The 22037-nt window shown below is 37.4% G+C and overlaps 1 protein-coding gene across 8 annotated transcripts in view; it reads right to left on the bottom strand.

Moving 5' to 3' along the window:
• LOC127964937 (uncharacterized) overlaps nt 1–22037 on the bottom strand; it is a 420295-nt gene that overhangs the window by 34472 nt on the left and 363786 nt on the right. Inside the window, exon 2 of one of the 8 annotated variants that reach the window (XR_008155157.1) lies at nt 8214–8487. The exons of 6 other annotated variants lie outside the window; for them this stretch is intronic. Coding sequence is in view for 1 of the 2 variants with exons in the window: in XM_052565500.1 (XP_052421460.1) it covers nt 20508–21371 (864 nt within the window). In the remaining variant the exon portion in view is untranslated. Of the gene's footprint in view, nt 1–8213; nt 8488–20427; nt 21372–22037 lie in introns of those variants that run through there. One more of the 8 variants, XM_052565500.1, reaches the window with a different exon arrangement.

Below are 22037 nucleotides of genomic sequence, written 5' to 3'. Positions count from 1 at the left end.
ACCTTATTAATGCAGCCTAAAAAACCTTTAACGGATTTGGATATTAAAAGCATATTAGTATGTTATGTGTATGCCAGGTTAAAGAGAGAGGTCTTCAATCTAGATTTAAACTGCAAGAGTGTGTCTGCCTCCCGAACAATGTTAGGTAGGTTATTCCAGAGTTTAGGCGCCAAATAGGAAAAGGACCTGCCACCCGCAGTTGATTTTGATATTCTAGGTATTATCAAATTACCTGAGTTTTGAGAACGTAGCGGACGTAGAGGAGTATAATGTAAAAAGGAGGTCATTCAAATACTGAGGTGCTAAACCGTTCAGGGCTTTATAAGTAATAAGCAATATTTAAAAATCTATAGGATGTTTGATAGGGAGCCAGTGCAGCGATGACAGGACCGGGCTAATATGGTCATACTTCCTGGTTCCTGTAAGAACTCTTGCTGCTGCATTGTGGACTAGCTGTAGTTTGTTTACTAAGCGTGCAGAACAACCACCCAATAAAGCATTACAACAATCTAACCTTGAAGTCATAAATGCATGGATTAACATTTCTGCATTTGACATTGAGAGGATAGGCCGTAATTTAGATATATTTTTGAGATGGAAAAATGCAGTTTTACAAACGCTAGAAACGTGGCTTTCTAAGGAAAGATTGCGATCAAATAGCACACCTAGCTTCCTAACTGATGACAAAGAATTGACAGAGCAACCATCAAGTCTTAGACCGTGTTCTAGGTTATTGCAAGCAGAGTTTTTAGGTCGTATAATTAACACTTCTGTTTTTTCTGAATTTAGCAGTAAGAAATTACTCGTCATCCAATTTTTTATATCGACTATGCATTCCATTAGTTTTTCAAATTGGTGTGTTTCACTGGGCCGCGAAGAATTATAGAGCTGAGTATCATCAGCATAACAGTGAAAGCTAACACCATGTTTCCTGATGATATCTCCCAAGGGTAACATATAAAGTGTGAAGAGTAGCGGCCCTAGTACTGAGCCTTGAGGTACTCCATACTGCACTTGTGATCGATATGATACATCTTCATTCACTGCTACGAACTGATGGCGGTCATATAAGTACGATTTAAACCATGCTAGTGCACTTCCACTGATGCCAACAAAGTGTTCAAGTCTATGCAAAAGAATGCTGTGGTCAATTGTGTCAAACGCAGCACTAAGATCCAATAAAACTAATAGAGAGATACACCCACGATCAGATGATAAGAGCAGATCATTTGTAACTCTAAGGAGAGCAGTCTCAGTACTATGATACGGCTAAATCCTGACTGGAAATCCTCACATATACCATTTTTCTCTAAGAAGGAACATAATTGTGAGGATACCACCTTTTCTAGTATCTTGGGCAGAAAAGGGAGATTCGAGATTGGTCTATAATTAACTAGTTCTTTGGGGTCAAGTTGTGTTTTTTTTATGAGAGGCTTAATAACAGCCAGTTTGAAAGTTTTGGGGACATATCCTAATGACAATGAGGAATTAATAATAGTCAAAAGAGGACCATTAACTTCTGGAAGCACCTCTTTTAGGAGCTTAGATGGTATAGGGTCTAACATACATGTTGTAGGTTTAGATGATTTAACAAGTTTATACAATTCTTCCTCTCCTATAGTAGAGAATGAGTGGAACTGTTCCTCAGGGGGTCTATAGTGCACTGTCTGATGTGATACTGTAGCTGACGGCTGAATGGTTGCAATTTTATCTCTAATAGTATCGATTTTAGAAGTAAAGTAGTTCATAAAGTCATTACTGCTGTGGTGTTGGGAAATGTCAACACTTGTTGAGGCTTTATTTTTAATTAATTTAGCCACTGTATTGAATAAATACCTGGGGTTATGTTTGTTTTCTTCTAAAAGAGAAGAAAAGTAATCAGATCTAGCAGTTTTTAATGCTTTTCTGTAGGATATGTTACTTTCCCGCCAAGCAATACGAAATACCTCTAGTTTTGTTTTCCTCCAGCTGCGCTCCATTTTTCGGGCTGCTCTCTTTAGGGTGCGAGTATGCTCATTATACCATGGTGTCAAACTGTTTTCCTTAAGCGTAAAGGAGCAACTGTATTTAAAGTGCTAGAAAAGAGAGAGTCCATAGTTTCTGTTACATCATCAAGTTGTTCTGAGGTTTTGGATATGCTAAGGAATTTGGATACATCAGGAAGATAACTTAAAAAAGCAGTCTTTTGCGGTAGAAGTGATGGTTCTTCGATACTTGTAACAAGAAGTAGAATTTACAATTTTGGCTATATGAAGTTTGCACAGAACTAAATAATGATCTGAGATATCATCACTTGGCTGAATAATTTCAACACTATCAACATCAATTCCATGTGACAGTATTAAATCTAGAGTATGATTTCGACAATGAGTAGGTCCTGAAACATGTTGTCTAACACCAATAGAGTTCAGAATGTCTATAAATGCTGATCCCAATGCATCTTTTTCATTATCGACATGGATATTAAAATCACCAACTATTAAAACTTTATCTGCAGCCAGAACTAATTCGGATGTAAAATCAGCAAACTCTTTAATAAAGTCTGTATGGTGGCCTGGTGGCCTGTGTACAGTAGCCAGTACAAACATAACAGGGGATTTATCATTAACATTTGTTTCTCTGGATAATGTTATATGTAGCACCATTACTTCAAACCAGTTATACTTGAAGCCTGCCCTCTGAGAAATCCTGAAAACGTTGTTATAAATTGAAGCAACACCTCCACCTTTGCCTTTTAGACGTGGCTCGTGTTTATAACAGTAATCTTGGGGGGTGGACTCATTTCAAATAATGTAATCATCAGGTTTTAGCCAGGTTTCTGTCAAACAGAGCACATCTATATTATGATCAGTTATCATATTATTTACAAAAAGTGTTTTCGTAGAAAGGGATCTGATATTCAATAAGCCAAGCTTTATCATTTGTTTATCCATATTGCATTTGTTTTTTATTTGTTGAACCTCAATTAAATTATTAACCTTAACTTGGTTTGGACGTTTTTTGTATTTTCTAGTTCGGGGAACAGACACAGTCTCTACAGTGTGATATCTAGGTGAAAGAGTCTCTATGTGCTGAGAATTAGCTGACCTCTTAAAGAGTTCATGATCATTTCTGTTCAACTTTATTTGTCAGTTGATAAATCCATCCACAATTCATAAAACACAATACATGCAACTTCCTGTCATTGAAATCATTTAAAAATCAAAGCGACAGGTTAGAAAAAAAAAGCGTCTGGCCCAAATATTCAGTTATCACTAATGAACTGTTTGACAAACACTTCTTGCTTCGAAGTACATATCCGAATTTAAAAAAATAAATAAATCACAAACAGTCCCCAGAGTCTCAATCTGAATCAACGGAGCCGCGAACATGCTCCGAAGTGCCGATCTGAATCAACCGAGTCGCGAACATGCTCCGGAAGTGCCGATCTGAATCAACCGAGTCGCGAACAGGCTCCGAAGTGGCGATCTGAATCAAGCGAGTCGCGAGTCGCGAACAGGCTCCGAAGTGCCGATCTGAATCAACCGAGTCGCGAGTCGCGAACAGGCTCCGAAGTGCCGATCTGAATCAACCGAGTCGCGAACAGGCTCCGAAGTCCCGATCTGAATCAACGGAGTCGCGACCATGCTCCGAAGTGCCGATCTGAATCAACCGAGTCGCGAACAGGCTCCGAAGTGCCGATCTGAAAACTTCGATCAAAGAATGTAAAAAATAACTCTATTTCTCTAATAACTCTACAACTCTATGAAAGACTCAGACCACGTATCTAAAAATAAATCGCTTTAGTAAAAGAGAAATAATAAGAGGAGTGAAGTTTCCTACCGTTCTGCTGTGTTTGGTCCTCACCGAAGCTCCGCGGCTCGTCTCCGCCCCTCACACGCGCGTTTACAGCACTAAATTAATAATCTTTGCTAATTATTATACATCTACTTCATTGTCAGCTTCAGGTACTTCATGTATTATTGTTCAATGAACTGTTTGATACAAAAAAAGTTGTATTTAGTAATAATTCAAAATTATGAAAATAAAATATATAAAAAATAATGGTTTATATTTTAATATCCTTTAAAATATAATTTATTTCTGTGATGTGCAGCTGTATTTTCAGCATCATTCCTCCAGTCTTCAGTGTCACATGATCTTCAGAAATCAGTCTAATATGATGATTTATTATAAGAATTATTAATATTTCTGATGCCAAATATTATTTTGGAATCTGTGATACTTTTTTCCGGATTCTTCGATGTATACTTTTTTTTTTAAAGAACAGCGTTTATTCAAAATATAAATCTCTTCTAACAATACTAATCTTTTATTTCACTTCTTATCAATTTAATACATCCTAAAAGAGTTATAAACTTTTGAACTCTATTGTTTATTGTTAGAAAAGTCTTCTATTTTAAATAAATGCTCTTCTTTTTGACATTTCATTCATCAAAGAATCCTGAAAGAAGTATCACAGTTTCAGCAGCACAACTCTGATAATAAATCATCATATTATTCTGATTTGTGAGGATCATGTGACACTGAAGACTGGAGGAATGATGCTGAAAATCACAGAAATAAAATAGATTTTAATGTATATTAAAATAAAAAAGTTGTTTTACTTCATAATAATATTTCACTTTTTTCCTGTATTTGTGATCAAATAAATGCAGTTTTGATGAGTAAACTCCTGTAAAAACAACAACAACAACAACAACACATAAAAAATCATTCTGATCCCAAACTCTGACCGGTGTGTGTGTGTGTTTGTGTATAGCACTTATCCACTAATCCCCACAAGAATAAAGATGTTAAATATTCATCTGAGAAAACTATGTTGCATCATAATGAAAGGAAGTGTGACGTACACTTTCTGTAAACTGAGCCAAACATTTTCACTGATTTAGGGTAGAGTAAGATTATTTACAGTATTGCGCAAGTTAGTTCATACTTGGAAATAATTTTATATGCAATATTACCTTTTCTTTTCATTATCATCTTTAAGAGTTCATGATCATTTCTGTTCAACTTTATTTCTCAGTTGATAAATCCATCCACAATTCATAAAACAAAACACATGCAACTTCCTGTCATTGAAATCATTTAAAAATCAAAGCGACAGGTTAGAAAAAAAAGCCTCAGGCCCAAATATTCAGTTATCACTAATAAACTGTTTGACAAACACTTCTTGCTTCGAAGTACATATCTGAATTTAAAAAAATAAATAAATCACAAACATTCCCCAGAGTCTCAATATGAATCAACGGAGCCGCGAAAATGCTCCAAAGTGCCGATCCGAATCAACGGAGTCGCGAACATGCTCCAAAGTGGCGATCTGAATCAACCGAGTCGCGAACAGGCTCCGAAGTGCCGATCTGAATCAAGCGAGTCGCGAACAGGCTCCGAAGTGCCGATCTGAATCAACGGAGTCGCGAACATGCTCCGAAGTGCCGATCTGAATCAACCGAGTCGCGAGTCGCGAACAGGCTCCGAAGTGCCGATCTGAATCAACAGATTGTTTGTGTATAGCACTTACACACTAATCCCCACAAGAATAAAGATGTTAAATACTCATCTGAGAAAACTATGTTGCATCATAATGAAAGGATGTGTGACGTACACTTTCTGTAAACTGAGCCAAACATTTTCACTGATTTAGGGTAGAGTAAGAATATTTACAGTATTGTGCAAGTTAGTTCATACTTGAATATAATTTTATATGCAATATTACCTTTTCTTTTCATTATCATCTTATCAATCAATCAATCAACTTTATTTATATAGTGCTTTAAACCAAATACATTGCGTCAAAGCACTGAGCAACATTCATTTGGAAAACAGTGTCTCAATAATGCAAAATGATAGTTAAAGGCAGTTCACCATTGAATTCAGTTATGTCATCTCTGTTCAGTTTAAATAGTGTCTGTGCATTTATTTGCAATCAAGTCAATGATATCGCTGTAGATAAAGTGACCCCAACTAAGCAAGCCAGAGGCGACAGCGGCAAGGAACCAAAACCTGATCGGTGACAGAATGGAGAAAAAAACCTTGGGAGAAACCAGGCTCAGTTGGGGGGCCAGTTCTCCTCTGACCAGACGAAACCAGGCTGCAGCAAAGTCAGATTGTGAAGAAGAATCATCTGTTTCCTGTGGTCTTGTCCTGGTGGTCCTCTGAGACAAGGTATTTACAGGGGATCTGTATATGGGGCTCTAGTTGTCCTGGTCTCCGCTGTCTTTCAGGGCAGTAGAGGTCCTTTCTAGGTGCTGATCCACCATCATGTCTGGATTCGTACTGGATCCGGGTGGCTGCAGTGACACTCTGGTCTGGATACAGACTGGATCTGGTGGCCACGGTGACCTCGGAACAAGAGAGAAACAGACAAATATTAGCGTAGATGCCATTCTTCTAATGATGTAGAAGGTACACGTTATGTGAAGTGTTTCCGGTTCCGGTTTACCTTATTAATGCAGCCTAAAAAACCTTTAACGGATTTGGATATTAAAAGCATATTAGTATGTTATGTGTATGCCAGGTTAAAGAGATGGGTCTTCAATCTAGATTTAAACTGCAAGAGTGTGTCTGCCTCCCGAACAATGTTAGGTAGGTTATTCCAGAGTTTAGGCGCCAAAGAGGAAAAGGACCTGCCACCCGCAGTTGATTTTGATATTCTAGGTATTATCAAATTGCCTGAGTTTTGAAAACGTAGCGGACGTAGAGGAGTATAATGTAAAAGGAGGTCATTCAAATACTGAGGTGCTAAACCGTTCAGGGCTTTATAAGTAATAAGCAATATTTAAAAATCTATAGGATGTTTGATAGGGAGCCAGTGCAGCGATGACAGGACCGGGCTAATATGGTCATACTTCCTGGTTCCTGTAAGAACTCTTGCTGCTGCATTGTGGACTAGCTGTAGTTTGTTTACTAAGCGTGCAGAACAACCACCCAATAAAGCATTACAACAATCTAACCTTGAAGTCATAAATGCATGGATTAACATTTCTGCATTTGACATTGAGAGGATAGGCCGTAATTTAGATATATTTTTGAGATGGAAAAATGCAGTTTTACAAACGCTAGAAACGTGGCTTTCTAAGGAAAGATTGCGATCAAATAGCACACCTAGCTTCCTAACTGATGACAAAGAATTGACAGAGCAACCATCAAGTCTTAGACCGTGTTCTAGGTTATTGCAAGCAGAGTTTTTAGGTCGTATAATTAACACTTCTGTTTTTTCTGAATTTAGCAGTAAGAAATTACTCGTCATCCAATTTTTTATATCGACTATGCATTCCATTAGTTTTTCAAATTGGTGTGTTTCACTGGGCCGCGAAGAATTATAGAGCTGAGTATCATCAGCATAACAGTGAAAGCTAACACCATGTTTCCTGATGAAATCTCCCAAGGGTAACATATAAAGTGTGAAGAGTAGCGGCCCTAGTACTGAGCCTTGAGGTACTCCATACTGCACTTGTGATCGATATGATACATCTTCATTCACTGCTACGAACTGATGGCGGTCATATAAGTACGATTTAAACCATGCTAGTGCACTTCCACTGATGCCAACAAAGTGTTCAAGTCTATGCAAAAGAATGCTGTGGTCAATTGTGTCAAACGCAGCACTAAGATCCAATAAAACTAATAGAGAGATACACCCACGATCAGATGATAAGAGCAGATCATTTGTAACTCTAAGGAGAGCAGTCTCAGTACTATGATACGGCTAAATCCTGACTGGAAATCCTCACATATACCATTTTTCTCTAAGAAGGAACATAATTGTGAGGATACCACCTTTTCTAGTATCTTGGGCAGAAAAGGGAGATTCGAGATTGGTCTATAATTAACTAGTTCTTTGGGGTCAAGTTGTGGTTTTTTTATGAGAGGCTTAATAACAGCCAGTTTGAAAGTTTTGGGGACATATCCTAATGACAATGAGGAATTAATAATAGTCAAAAGAGGACCATTAACTTCTGGAAGCACCTCTTTTAGGAGCTTAGATGGTATAGGGTCTAACATACATGTTGTAGGTTTAGATGATTTAACAAGTTTATACAATTCTTCCTCTCCTATAGTAGAGAATGAGTGGAACTGTTCCTCAGGGGGTCTATAGTGCACTGTCTGATGTGATACTGTAGCTGACGGCTGAATGGTTGCAATTTTATCTCTAATAGTATCGATTTTTGAAGTAAAGTAGTTCATAAAGTCATTACTGCTGTGGTGTTGGGAAATGTCAACACTTGTTGAGGCTTTATTTTTAATTAATTTAGCCACTGTATTGAATAAATACCTGGGGTTATGTTTGTTTTCTTCTAAAAGAGAAGAAAAGTAATCAGATCTAGCAGTTTTTAATGCTTTTCTGTAGGATATGTTACTTTCCCGCCAAGCAATACGAAATACCTCTAGTTTTGTTTTCCTCCAGCTGCGCTCCATTTTTCGGGCTGCTCTCTTTAGGGTGCGAGTATGCTCATTATACCATGGTGTCAAACTGTTTTCCTTAACCTTCCTTAAGCGTAAAGGAGCAACTGTATTTAAAGTGCTAGAAAAGAGAGAGTCCATAGTTTCTGTTACATCATCAAGTTGTTCTGAGGTTTTGGATATGCTAAGGAATTTGGATACATCAGGAAGATAACTTAAAAAAGCAGTCTTTTGCGGTAGAAGTGATGGTTCTTCGATACTTGTAACAAGAAGTAGAATTTACAATTTTGGCTATATGAAGTTTGCACAGAACTAAATAATGATCTGAGATATCATCACTTGGCTGAATAATTTCAACACTATCAACATCAATTCCATGTGACAGTATTAAATCTAGAGTATGATTTCGACAATGAGTAGGTCCTGAAACATGTTGTCTAACACCAATAGAGTTCAGAATGTCTATAAATGCTGATCCCAATGCATCTTTTTCATTATCGACATGGATATTAAAATCACCAACTATTAAAACTTTATCTGCAGCCAGAACTAATTCGGATGTAAAATCAGCAAACTCTTTAATAAAGTCTGTATGGTGGCCTGGTGGCCTGTGTACAGTAGCCAGTACAAACATAACAGGGGATTTATCATTAACATTTGTTTCTCTGGATAATGTTATATGTAGCACCATTACTTCAAACCAGTTATACTTGAAGCCTGCCCTCTGAGAAATCCTGAAAACGTTGTTATAAATTGAAGCAACACCTCCACCTTTGCCTTTTAGACGTGGCTCGTGTTTATAACAGTAATCTTGGGGGGTGGACTCATTTCAAATAATGTAATCATCAGGTTTTAGCCAGGTTTCTGTCAAACAGAGCACATCTATATTATGATCAGTTATCATATTATTTACAAAAAGTGTTTTCGTAGAAAGGGATCTGATATTCAATAAGCCAAGCTTTATCATTTGTTTATCCATATTGCATTTGTTTTTTATTTGTTGAACCTCAATTAAATTATTAACCTTAACTTGGTTTGGACGTTTTTTGTATTTTCTAGTTCGGGGAACAGACACAGTCTCTACAGTGTGATATCTAGGTGAAAGAGTCTCTATGTGCTGAGAATTAGCTGACCTCTTAAAGAGTTCATGATCATTTCTGTTCAACTTTATTTGTCAGTTGATAAATCCATCCACAATTCATAAAACAAAACACATGCAACTTCCTGTCATTGAAATCATTTAAAAATCAAAGAGACAGGTTAGAAAAAAAAAGCGTCTGGCCCAAATATTCAGTTATCACTAATGAACTGTTTGACAAACACTTCTTGCTTCGAAGTACATATCCGAATTTAAAAAAATAAATAAATCACAAACAGTCCCCAGAGTCTCAATCTGAATCAACGGAGCCGCGAACATGCTCCGAAGTGCCGATCTGAATCAACCGAGTCGCGAACATGCTCCGGAAGTGCCGATCTGAATCAACCGAGTCGCGAACAGGCTCCGAAGTGGCGATCTGAATCAAGCGAGTCGCGAGTCGCGAACAGGCTCCGAAGTGCCGATCTGAATCAACCGAGTCGCGAACAGGCTCCGAAGTGCCGATCTGAATCAACCGAGTCGCGAGTCGCGAACAGGCTCCGAAGTGCCGATCTGAATCAACCGAGTCGCGAACAGGCTCCGAAGTGCCGATCTGAATCAACGGAGTCGCGACCATGCTCCGAAGTGCCGATCTGAATCAACCGAGTCGCGAACAGGCTCCGAAGTGCCGATCTGAAAACTTCGATCAAAGAATGTAAAAAATAACTCTATTTCTCTAATAACTCTACAACTCTATGAAAGACTCAGACCACGTATCTAAAAATAAATCGCTTTAGTAAAAGAGAAATAATAAGAGGAGTGAAGTTTCCTACCGTTCTGCTGTGTTTGGTCCTCACCGAAGCTCCGCGGCTCGTCTCCGCCCCTCACACGCGCGTTTACAGCACTAAATTAATAATCTTTGCTAATTATTATACATCTACTTCATTGTCAGCTTCAGGTACTTCATGTATTATTGTTCAATGAACTGTTTGATACAAAAAAAGTTGTATTTAGTAATAATTCAAAATTATGAAAATAAAATATATAAAAAATAATGGTTTATATTTTAATATCCTTTAAAATATAATTTATTTCTGTGATGTGCAGCTGTATTTTCAGCATCATTCCTCCAGTCTTCAGTGTCACATGATCTTCAGAAATCAGTCTAATATGATGATTTATTATAAGAATTATTAATATTTGTGATGCCAAATATTATTTTGGAATCTGTGATACTTTTTTCCGGATTCTTCGATGTATACTTTTTTTTTTAAAGAACAGCGTTTATTCAAAATATAAATCTCTTCTAACAATACTAATCTTTGATTTCACTTCTTATCAATTTAATACATCCTAAAAGAGTTATAAACTTTTGAACTCTATTGTTTATTGTTAGAAAAGTCTTCTATTTTAAATAAATGCTCTTCTTTTTGACATTTCATTCATCAAAGAATCCTGAAAGTAGTATCACAGTTTCAGCAGCACAACTCTGATAATAAATCATCATATTATTCTGATTTGTGAGGATCATGTGACACTGAAGACTGGAGGAATGATGCTGAAAATCACAGAAATAAAATAGATTTTAATGTATATTAAAATAAAAAAGTTGTTTTACTTCATAATAATATTTCACTGTTTTCCTGTATTTGTGATCAAATAAATGCAGTTTTGATGAGTAAACTCCTGTAAAAACAACAACAACAACAACAACACATAAAAAATCATTCTGATCCCAAACTCTGACTGGTGTGTGTGTGTGTTTGTGTATAGCACTTATCCACTAATCCCCACAAGAATAAAGATGTTAAATATTCATCTGAGAAAACTATGTTGCATCATAATGAAAGGAAGTGTGACGTACACTTTCTGTAAACTGAGCCAAACATTTTCACTGATTTAGGGTAGAGTAAGATTATTTACAGTATTGCGCAAGTTAGTTCATACTTGGAAATAATTTTATATGCAATATTACCTTTTCTTTTCATTATCATCTTTAAGAGTTCATGATCATTTCTGTTCAACTTTATTTCTCAGTTGATAAATCCATCCACAATTCATAAAACAAAACACATGCAACTTCCTGTCATTGAAATCATTTAAAAATCAAAGCGACAGGTTAGAAAAAAAAGCCTCAGGCCCAAATATTCAGTTATCACTAATAAACTGTTTGACAAACACTTCTTGCTTCGAAGTACATATCTGAATTTAAAAAAATAAATAAATCACAAACATTCCCCAGAGTCTCAATATGAATCAACGGAGCCGCGAAAATGCTCCAAAGTGCCGATCTGAATCAACGGAGTCGCGAACATGCTCCGAAGTGGCGATCTGAATCAACCGAGTCGCGAACAGGCTCCGAAGTGCCGATCTGAATCAAGCGAGTCGCGAACAGGCTCCGAAGTGCCGATCTGAATCAACGGAGTCGCGAACAGGCTCCGAAGTGCCGATCTGAATCAACAGATTGTTTGTGTATAGCACTTACACACTAATCCCCACAAGAATAAAGATGTTAAATACTCATCTGAGAAAACTATGTTGCATCATAATGAAAGGATGTGTGACGTACACTTTCTGTAAACTGAGCCAAACATTTTCACTGATTTAGGGTAGAGTAAGAATATTTACAGTATTGTGCAAGTTAGTTCATACTTGAATATAATTTTATATGCAATATTACCTTTTCTTTTCATTATCATCTTATCAATCAATCAATCAACTTTATTTATATAGTGCTTTAAACCAAATACATTGCGTCAAAGCACTGAGCAACATTCATTTGGAAAACAGTGTCTCAATAATGCAAAATGATAGTTAAAGGCAGTTCACCATTGAATTCAGTTATGTCATCTCTGTTCAGTTTAAATAGTGTCTGTGCATTTATTTGCAATCAAGTCAATGATATCGCTGTAGATAAAGTGACCCCAACTAAGCAAGCCAGAGGCGACAGCGGCAAGGAACCAAAACCCGATCGGTGACAGAATGGAGAAAAAAACCTTGGGAGAAACCAGGCTCAGTTGGGGGGCCAGTTCTCCTCTGACCAGACGAAACCAGGCTGCAGCAAAGTCAGATTGTGAAGAAGAATCATCTGTTTCCTGTGGTCTTGTCCTGGTGGTCCTCTGAGACAAGGTATTTACAGGGGATCTGTATATGGGGCTCTAGTTGTCCTGGTCTCCGCTGTCTTTCAGGGCAGTAGAGGTCCTTTCTAGGTGCTGATCCACCATCATGTCTGGATTCGTACTGGATCCGGGTGGCTGCAGTGACACTCTGGTCTGGATACAGACTGGATCTGGTGGCCACGGTGACCTCGGAACAAGAGAGAAACAGACAAATATTAGCGTAGATGCCATTCTTCTAATGATGTAGAAGGTACACGTTATGTGAAGTGTTTCCGGTTCCGGTTTACCTTATTAATGCAGCCTAAAAAACCTTTAACGGATTTGGATATTAAAAGCATATTAGTATGTTATGTGTATGCCAGGTTAAAGAGATGGGTCTTCAATCTAGATTTAAACTGCAAGAGTGTGTCTGCCTCCCGAACAATGTTAGGTAGGTTATTCCAGAGTTTAGGCGCCAAATAGGAAAAGGACCTGCCACCCGCAGTTGATTTTGATATTCTAGGTATTATCAAATTGCCTGAGTTTTGAGAACGTAGCGGACGTAGAGGAGTATAATGTAAAAGGAGGTCATTCAAATACTGAGGTGCTAAACCGTTCAGGGCTTTATAAGTAATAAGCAATATTTAAAAATCTATAGGATGTTTGATAGGGAGCCAGTGCAGCGATGACAGGACCGGGCTAATATGGTCATACTTCCTGGTTCCTGTAAGAACTCTTGCTGCTGCATTGTGGACTAGCTGTAGTTTGTTTACTAAGCGTGCAGAACAACCACCCAATAAAGCATTACAACAATCTAACCTTGAAGTCATAAATGCATGGATTAACATTTCTGCATTTGACATTGAGAGGATAGGCCGTAATTTAGATATATTTTTGAGATGGAAAAATGCAGTTTTACAAACGCTAGAAACGTGGCTTTCTAAGGAAAGATTGCGATCAAATAGCACACCTAGGTTCCTAACTGATGACAAAGAATTGACAGAGCAACCATCAAGTCTTAGACCGTGTTCTAGGTTATTGCAAGCAGAGTTTTTAGGTCGTATAATTAACACTTCTGTTTTTTCTGAATTTAGCAGTAAGAAATTACTCGTCATCCAATTTTTTATATCGACTATGCATTCCATTAGTTTTTCAAATTGGTGTGTTTCACTGGGCCGCGAAGAATTATAGAGCTGAGTATCATCAGCATAACAGTGAAAGCTAACACCATGTTTCCTGATGATATCTCCCAAGGGTAACATATAAAGTGTGAAGAGTAGCGGCCCTAGTACTGAGCCTTGAGGTACTCCATACTGCACTTGTGATCGATATGATACATCTTCATTCACTGCTACGAACTGATGGCGGTCATATAAGTACGATTTAAACCATGCTAGTGCACTTCCACTGATGCCAACAAAGTGTTCAAGTCTATGCAAAAGAATGCTGTGGTCAATTGTGTCAAACGCAGCACTAAGATCCAATAAAACTAATAGAGAGATACACCCACGATCAGATGATAAGAGCAGATCATTTGTAACTCTAAGGAGAGCAGTCTCAGTACTATGATACGGCTAAATCCTGACTGGAAATCCTCACATATACCATTTTTCTCTAAGAAGGAACATAATTGTGAGGATACCACCTTTTCTAGTATCTTGGGCAGAAAAGGGAGATTCGAGATTGGTCTATAATTAACTAGTTCTTTGGGGTCAAGTTGTGGTTTTTTTATGAGAGGCTTAATAACAGCCAGTTTGAAAGTTTTGGGGACATATCCTAATGACAATGAGGAATTAATAATAGTCAAAAGAGGACCATTAACTTCTGGAAGCACCTCTTTTAGGAGCTTAGATGGTATAGGGTCTAACATACATGTTGTAGGTTTAGATGATTTAACAAGTTTATACAATTCTTCCTCTCCTATAGTAGAGAATGAGTGGAACTGTTCCTCAGGGGGTCTATAGTGCACTGTCTGATGTGATACTGTAGCTGACGGCTGAATGGTTGCAATTTTATCTCTAATAGTATCGATTTTAGAAGTAAAGTAGTTCATAAAGTCATTACTGCTGTGGTGTTGGGAAATGTCAACACTTGTTGAGGCTTTATTTTTAATTAATTTAGCCACTGTATTGAATAAATACCTGGGGTTATGTTTGTTTTCTTCTAAAAGAGAAGAAAAGTAATCAGATCTAGCAGTTTTTAATGCTTTTCTGTAGGATATGTTACTTTCCCGCCAAGCAATACGAAATACCTCTAGTTTTGTTTTCCTCCAGCTGCGCTCCATTTTTCGGGCTGCTCTCTTTAAGGTGCGAGTATGCTCATTATACCATGGTGTCAAACTGTTTTCCTTAACCTTCCTTAAGCGTAAAGGAGCAACTGTATTTAAAGTGCTAGAAAAGAGAGAGTCCATAGTTTCTGTTACATCATCAAGTTGTTCTGAGGTTTTGGATATGCTAAGGAATTTGGATACATCAGGAAGATAACTTAAAAAAGCAGTCTTTTGCGGTAGAAGTGATGGTTCTTCGATACTTGTAACAAGAAGTAGAATTTACAATTTTGGCTATATGAAGTTTGCACAGAACTAAATAATGATCTGAGATATCATCACTTGGCTGAATAATTTCAACACTATCAACATCAATTCCATGTGACAGTATTAAATCTAGAGTATGATTTCGCCAATGAGTAGGTCCTGAAACATGTTGTCTAACACCAATAGAGTTCAGAATGTCTATAAATGCTGATCCCAATGCATCTTTTTCATTATCGACATGGATATTAAAATCACCAACTATTAAAACTTTATCTGCAGCCAGAACTAATTCGGATGTAAAATCAGCAAACTCTTTAATAAAGTCTGTATGGTGGCCTGGTGGCCTGTGTACAGTAGCCAGTACAAACATAACAGGGGATTTATCATTAACATTTGTTTCTCTGGATAATGTTATATGTAGCACCATTACTTCAAACCAGTTATACTTGAAGCCTGCCCTCTGAGAAATCCTGAAAACGTTGTTATAAATTGAAGCAACACCTCCACCTTTGCCTTTTAGACGTGGCTCGTGTTTATAACAGTAATCTTGGGGGGTGGACTCATTTCAAATAATGTAATCATCAGGTTTTAGCCAGGTTTCTGTCAAACAGAGCACATCTATATTATGATCAGTTATCATATTATTTACAAAAAGTGTTTTCGTAGAAAGGGATCTGATATTCAATAAGCCAAGCTTTATCATTTGTTTATCCATATTGCATTTGTTTTTTATTTGTTGAACCTCAATTAAATTATTAACCTTAACTTGGTTTGGACGTTTTTTGTATTTTCTAGTTCGGGGAACAGACACAGTCTCTACAGTGTGATATCTAGGTGAAAGAGTCTCTATGTGCTGAGAATTAGCTGACCTCTTAAAGAGTTCATGATCATTTCTGTTCAACTTTATTTGTCAGTTGATAAATCCATCCACAATTCATAAAACACAATACATGCAACTTCCTGTCATTGAAATCATTTAAAAATCAAAGAGACAGGTTAGAAAAAAAAAGCGTCTGGCCCAAATATTCAGTTATCACTAATGAACTGTTTGACAAACACTTCTTGCTTCGAAGTACATATCCGAATTTAAAAAAATAAATAAATCACAAACAGTCCCCAGAGTCTCAATCTGAATCAACGGAGCCGCGAACATGCTCCGAAGTGCCGATCTGAATCAACCGAGTCGCGAACATGCTCCGGAAGTGCCGATCTGAATCAACCGAGTCGCGAACAGGCTCCGAAGTGGCGATCTGAATCAAGCGAGTCGCGAGTCGCGAACAGGCTCCGAAGTGCCGATCTGAATCAACCGAGTCGCGAACAGGCTCCGAAGTGCCGATCTGAATCAACCGAGTCGCGAGTCGCGAACAGGCTCCGAAGTGCCGATCTGAATCAACCGAGTCGCGAACAGGCTCCGAAGTCCCGATCTGAATCAACGGAGTCGCGACCATGCTCCGAAGTGCCGATCTGAATCAACCGAGTCGCGAACAGGCTCCGAAGTGCCGATCTGAAAACTTCGATCAAAGAATGTAAAAAATAACTCTATTTCTCTAATAACTCTACAACTCTATGAAAGACTCAGACCACGTATCTAAAAATAAATCGCTTTAGTAAAAGAGAAATAATAAGAGGAGTGAAGTTTCCTACCGTTCTGCTGTGTTTGGTCCTCACCGAAGCTCCGCGGCTCGTCTCCGCCCCTCACACGCGCGTTTACAGCACTAAATTAATAATCTTTGCTAATTATTATACATCTACTTCATTGTCAGCTTCAGGTACTTCATGTATTATTGTTCAATGAACTGTTTGATACAAAAAAAGTTGTATTTAGTAATAATTCAAAATTATGAAAATAAAATATATAAAAAATAATGGTTTATATTTTAATATCCTTTAAAATATAATTTATTTCTGTGATGTGCAGCTGTATTTTCAGCATCATTCCTCCAGTCTTCAGTGTCACATGATCTTCAGAAATCAGTCTAATATGATGATTTATTATAAGAATTATTAATATTTGTGATGCCAAATATTATTTTGGAATCTGTGATACTTTTTTCCGGATTCTTCGATGTATACTTTTTTTTTTAAAGAACAGCGTTTATTCAAAATATAAATCTCTTCTAACAATACTAATCTTTGATTTCACTTCTTATCAATTTAATACATCCTAAAAGAGTTATAAACTTTTGAACTCTATTGTTTATTGTTAGAAAAGTCTTCTATTTTAAATAAATGCTCTTCTTTTTGACATTTCATTCATCAAAGAATCCTGAAAGAAGTATCACAGTTTCAGCAGCACAACTCTGATAATAAATCATCATATTATTCTGATTTGTGAGGATCATGTGACACTGAAGACTGGAGGAATGATGCTGAAAATCACAGAAATAAAATAGATTTTAATGTATATTAAAATAAAAAAGTTGTTTTACTTCATAATAATATTTCACTGTTTTCCTGTATTTGTGATCAAATAAATGCAGTTTTGATGAGTAAACTCCTGTAAAAACAACAACAACAACAACAACACATAAAAAATCATTCTGATCCCAAACTCTGACTGGTGTGTGTGTGTGTTTGTGTATAGCACTTATCCACTAATCCCCACAAGAATAAAGATGTTAAATATTCATCTGAGAAAACTATGTTGCATCATAATGAAAGGAAGTGTGACGTACACTTTCTGTAAACTGAGCCAAACATTTTCACTGATTTAGGGTAGAGTAAGATTATTTACAGTATTGCGCAAGTTAGTTCATACTTGGAAATAATTTTATATGCAATATTACCTTTTCTTTTCATTATCATCTTTAAGAGTTCATGATCATTTCTGTTCAACTTTATTTCTCAGTTGATAAATCCATCCACAATTCATAAAACAAAACACATGCAACTTCCTGTCATTGAAATCATTTAAAAATCAAAGCGACAGGTTAGAAAAAAAAGCCTCAGGCCCAAATATTCAGTTATCACTAATAAACTGTTTGACAAACACTTCTTGCTTCGAAGTACATATCTGAATTTAAAAAAATAAATAAATCACAAACATTCCCCAGAGTCTCAATATGAATCAACGGAGCCGCGAAAATGCTCCAAAGTGCCGATCTGAATCAACGGAGTCGCGAACATGCTCCGAAGTGGCGATCTGAATCAACCGAGTCGCGAACAGGCTCCGAAGTGCCGATCTGAATCAAGCGAGTCGCGAACAGGCTCCGAAGTGCCGATCTGAATCAACGGAGTCGCGAACAGGCTCCGAAGTGCCGATCTGAATCAACAGATTGTTTGTGTATAGCACTTACACACTAATCCCCACAAGAATAAAGATGTTAAATACTCATCTGAGAAAACTATGTTGCATCATAATGAAAGGATGTGTGACGTACACTTTCTGTAAACTGAGCCAAACATTTTCACTGATTTAGGGTAGAGTAAGAATATTTACAGTATTGTGCAAGTTAGTTCATACTTGAATATAATTTTATATGCAATATTACCTTTTCTTTTCATTATCATCTTATCAATCAATCAATCAACTTTATTTATATAGTGCTTTAAACCAAATACATTGCATCAAAGCACTGAGCAACATTCATTTGGAAAACAGTGTCTCAATAATGCAAAATGATAGTTAAAGGCAGTTCACCATTGAATTCAGTTATGTCATCTCTGTTCAGTTTAAATAGTGTCTGTGCATTTATTTGCAATCAAGTCAATGATATCGCTGTAGATAAAGTGACCCCAACTAAGCAAGCCAGAGGCGACAGCGGCAAGGAACCAAAACCCGATCGGTGACAGAATGGAGAAAAAAACCTTGGGAGAAACCAGGCTCAGTTGGGGGGCCAGTTCTCCTCTGACCAGACGAAACCAGGCTGCAGCAAAGTCAGATTGTGAAGAAGAATCATCTGTTTCCTGTGGTCTTGTCCTGGTGGTCCTCTGAGACAAGGTATTTACAGGGGATCTGTATATGGGGCTCTAGTTGTCCTGGTCTCCGCTGTCTTTCAGGGCAGTAGAGGTCCTTTCTAGGTGCTGATCCACCATCATGTCTGGATTCGTACTGGATCCGGGTGGCTGCAGTGACACTCTGGTCTGGATACAGACTGGATCTGGTGGCCACGGTGACCTCGGAACAAGAGAGAAACAGACAAATATTAGCGTAGATGCCATTCTTCTAATGATGTAGAAGGTACACGTTATGTGAAGTGTTTCCGGTTCCGGTTTACCTTATTAATGCAGCCTAAAAAACCTTTAACGGATTTGGATATTAAAAGCATATTAGTATGTTATGTGTATGCCAGGTTAAAGAGATGGGTCTTCAATCTAGATTTAAACTGCAAGAGTGTGTCTGCCTCCCGAACAATGTTAGGTAGGTTATTCCAGAGTTTAGGCGCCAAATAGGAAAAGGACCTGCCACCCGCAGTTGATTTTGATATTCTAGGTATTATCAAATTGCCTGAGTTTTGAGAACGTAGCGGACGTAGAGGAGTATAATGTAAAAGGAGGTCATTCAAATACTGAGGTGCTAAACCGTTCAGGGCTTTATAAGTAATAAGCAATATTTAAAAATCTATAGGATGTTTGATAGGGAGCCAGTGCAGCGATGACAGGACCGGGCTAATATGGTCATACTTCCTGGTTCCTGTAAGAACTCTTGCTGCTGCATTGTGGACTAGCTGTAGTTTGTTTACTAAGCGTGCAGAACAACCACCCAATAAAACATTACAACAATCTAACCTTGAAGTCATAAATGCATGGATTAACATTTCTGCATTTGACATTGAGAGGATAGGCCGTAATTTAGATATATTTTTGAGATGGAAAAATGCAGTTTTACAAACGCTAGAAACGTGGCTTTCTAAGGAAAGATTGCGATCAAATAGCACACCTAGGTTCCTAACTGATGACAAAGAATTGACAGAGCAACCATCAAGTCTTAGACCGTGTTCTAGGTTATTGCAAGCAGAGTTTTTAGGTCGTATAATTAACACTTCTGTTTTTTCTGAATTTAGCAGTAAGAAATTACTCGTCATCCAATTTTTTATATCGACTATGCATTCCATTAGTTTTTCAAATTGGTGTGTTTCACTGGGCCGCGAAGAATTATAGAGCTGAGTATCATCAGCATAACAGTGAAAGCTAACACCATGTTTCCTGATGATATCTCCCAAGGGTAACATATAAAGTGTGAAGAGTAGCGGCCCTAGTACTGAGCCTTGAGGTACTCCATACTGCACTTGTGATCGATATGATACATCTTCATTCACTGCTACGAACTGATGGCGGTCATATAAGTACGATTTAAACCATGCTAGTGCACTTCCACTGATGCCAACAAAGTGTTCAAGTCTATGCAAAAGAATGCTGTGGTCAATTGTGTCAAACGCAGCACTAAGATCCAATAAAACTAATAGAGAGATACACCCACGATCAGATGATAAGAGCAGATCATTTGTAACTCTAAGGAGAGCAGTCTCAGTACTATGATACGGCTAAATCCTGACTGGAAATCCTCACATATACCATTTTTCTCTAAGAAGGAACATAATTGTGAGGATACCACCTTTTCTAGTATCTTGGGCAGAAAAGGGAGATTCGAGATTGGTCTATAATTAACTAGTTCTTTGGGGTCAAGTTGTGGTTTTTTTATGAGAGGCTTAATAACAGCCAGTTTGAAAGTTTTGGGGACATATCCTAATGACAATGAGGAATTAATAATAGTCAAAAGAGGACCATTAACTTCTGGAAGCACCTCTTTTAGGAGCTTAGATGGTATAGGGTCTAACATACATGTTGTAGGTTTAGATGATTTAACAAGTTTATACAATTCTTCCTCTCCTATAGTAGAGAATGAGTGGAACTGTTCCTCAGGGGGTCTATAGTGCACTGTCTGATGTGATACTGTAGCTGACGGCTGAATGGTTGCAATTTTATCTCTAATAGTATCGATTTTAGAAGTAAAGTAGTTCATAAAGTCATTACTGCTGTGGTGTTGGGAAATGTCAACACTTGTTGAGGCTTTATTTTTAATTAATTTAGCCACTGTATTGAATAAATACCTGGGGTTATGTTTGTTTTCTTCTAAAAGAGAAGAAAAGTAATCAGATCTAGCAGTTTTTAATGCTTTTCTGTAGGATATGTTACTTTCCCGCCAAGCAATACGAAATACCTCTAGTTTTGTTTTCCTCCAGCTGCGCTCCATTTTTCGGGCTGCTCTCTTTAGGGTGCGAGTATGCTCATTATACCATGGTGTCAAACTGTTTTCCTTAACCTTCCTTAAGCGTAAAGGAGCAACTGTATTTAAAGTGCTAGAAAAGAGAGAGTCCATAGTTTCTGTTACATCATCAAGTTGTTCTGAGGTTTTGGATATGCTAAGGAATTTGGATACATCAGGAAGATAACTTAAAAAAGCAGTCTTTTGCGGTAGAAGTGATGGTTCTTCGATACTTGTAACAAGAAGTAGAATTTACAATTTTGGCTATATGAAGTTTGCACAGAACTAAATAATGATCTGAGATATCATCACTTGGCTGAATAATTTCAACACTATCAACATCAATTCCATGTGACAGTATTAAATCTAGAGTATGATTTCGACAATGAGTAGGTCCTGAAACATGTTGTCTAACACCAATAGAGTTCAGAATGTCTATAAATGCTGATCCCAATGCATCTTTTTCATTATCGACATGGATATTAAAATCACCAACTATTAAAACTTTATCTGCAGCCAGAACTAATTCGGATGTAAAATCAGCAAACTCTTTAATAAAGTCTGTATGGTGGCCTGGTGGCCTGTGTACAGTAGCCAGTACAAACATAACAGGGGATTTATCATTAACATTTGTTTCTCTGGATAATGTTATATGTAGCACCATTACTTCAAACCAGTTATACTTGAAGCCTGCCCTCTGAGAAATCCTGAAAACGTTGTTAT

This window comes from Carassius gibelio, chromosome B9 (assembly GCF_023724105.1).
Source record: "Carassius gibelio isolate Cgi1373 ecotype wild population from Czech Republic chromosome B9, carGib1.2-hapl.c, whole genome shotgun sequence".
Lineage (NCBI taxonomy): Eukaryota > Metazoa > Chordata > Actinopteri > Cypriniformes > Cyprinidae > Carassius > Carassius gibelio.
Note: the sequence above shows the minus strand (reverse complement) of the source record. Positions and strands in the feature narration are given on the sequence as shown.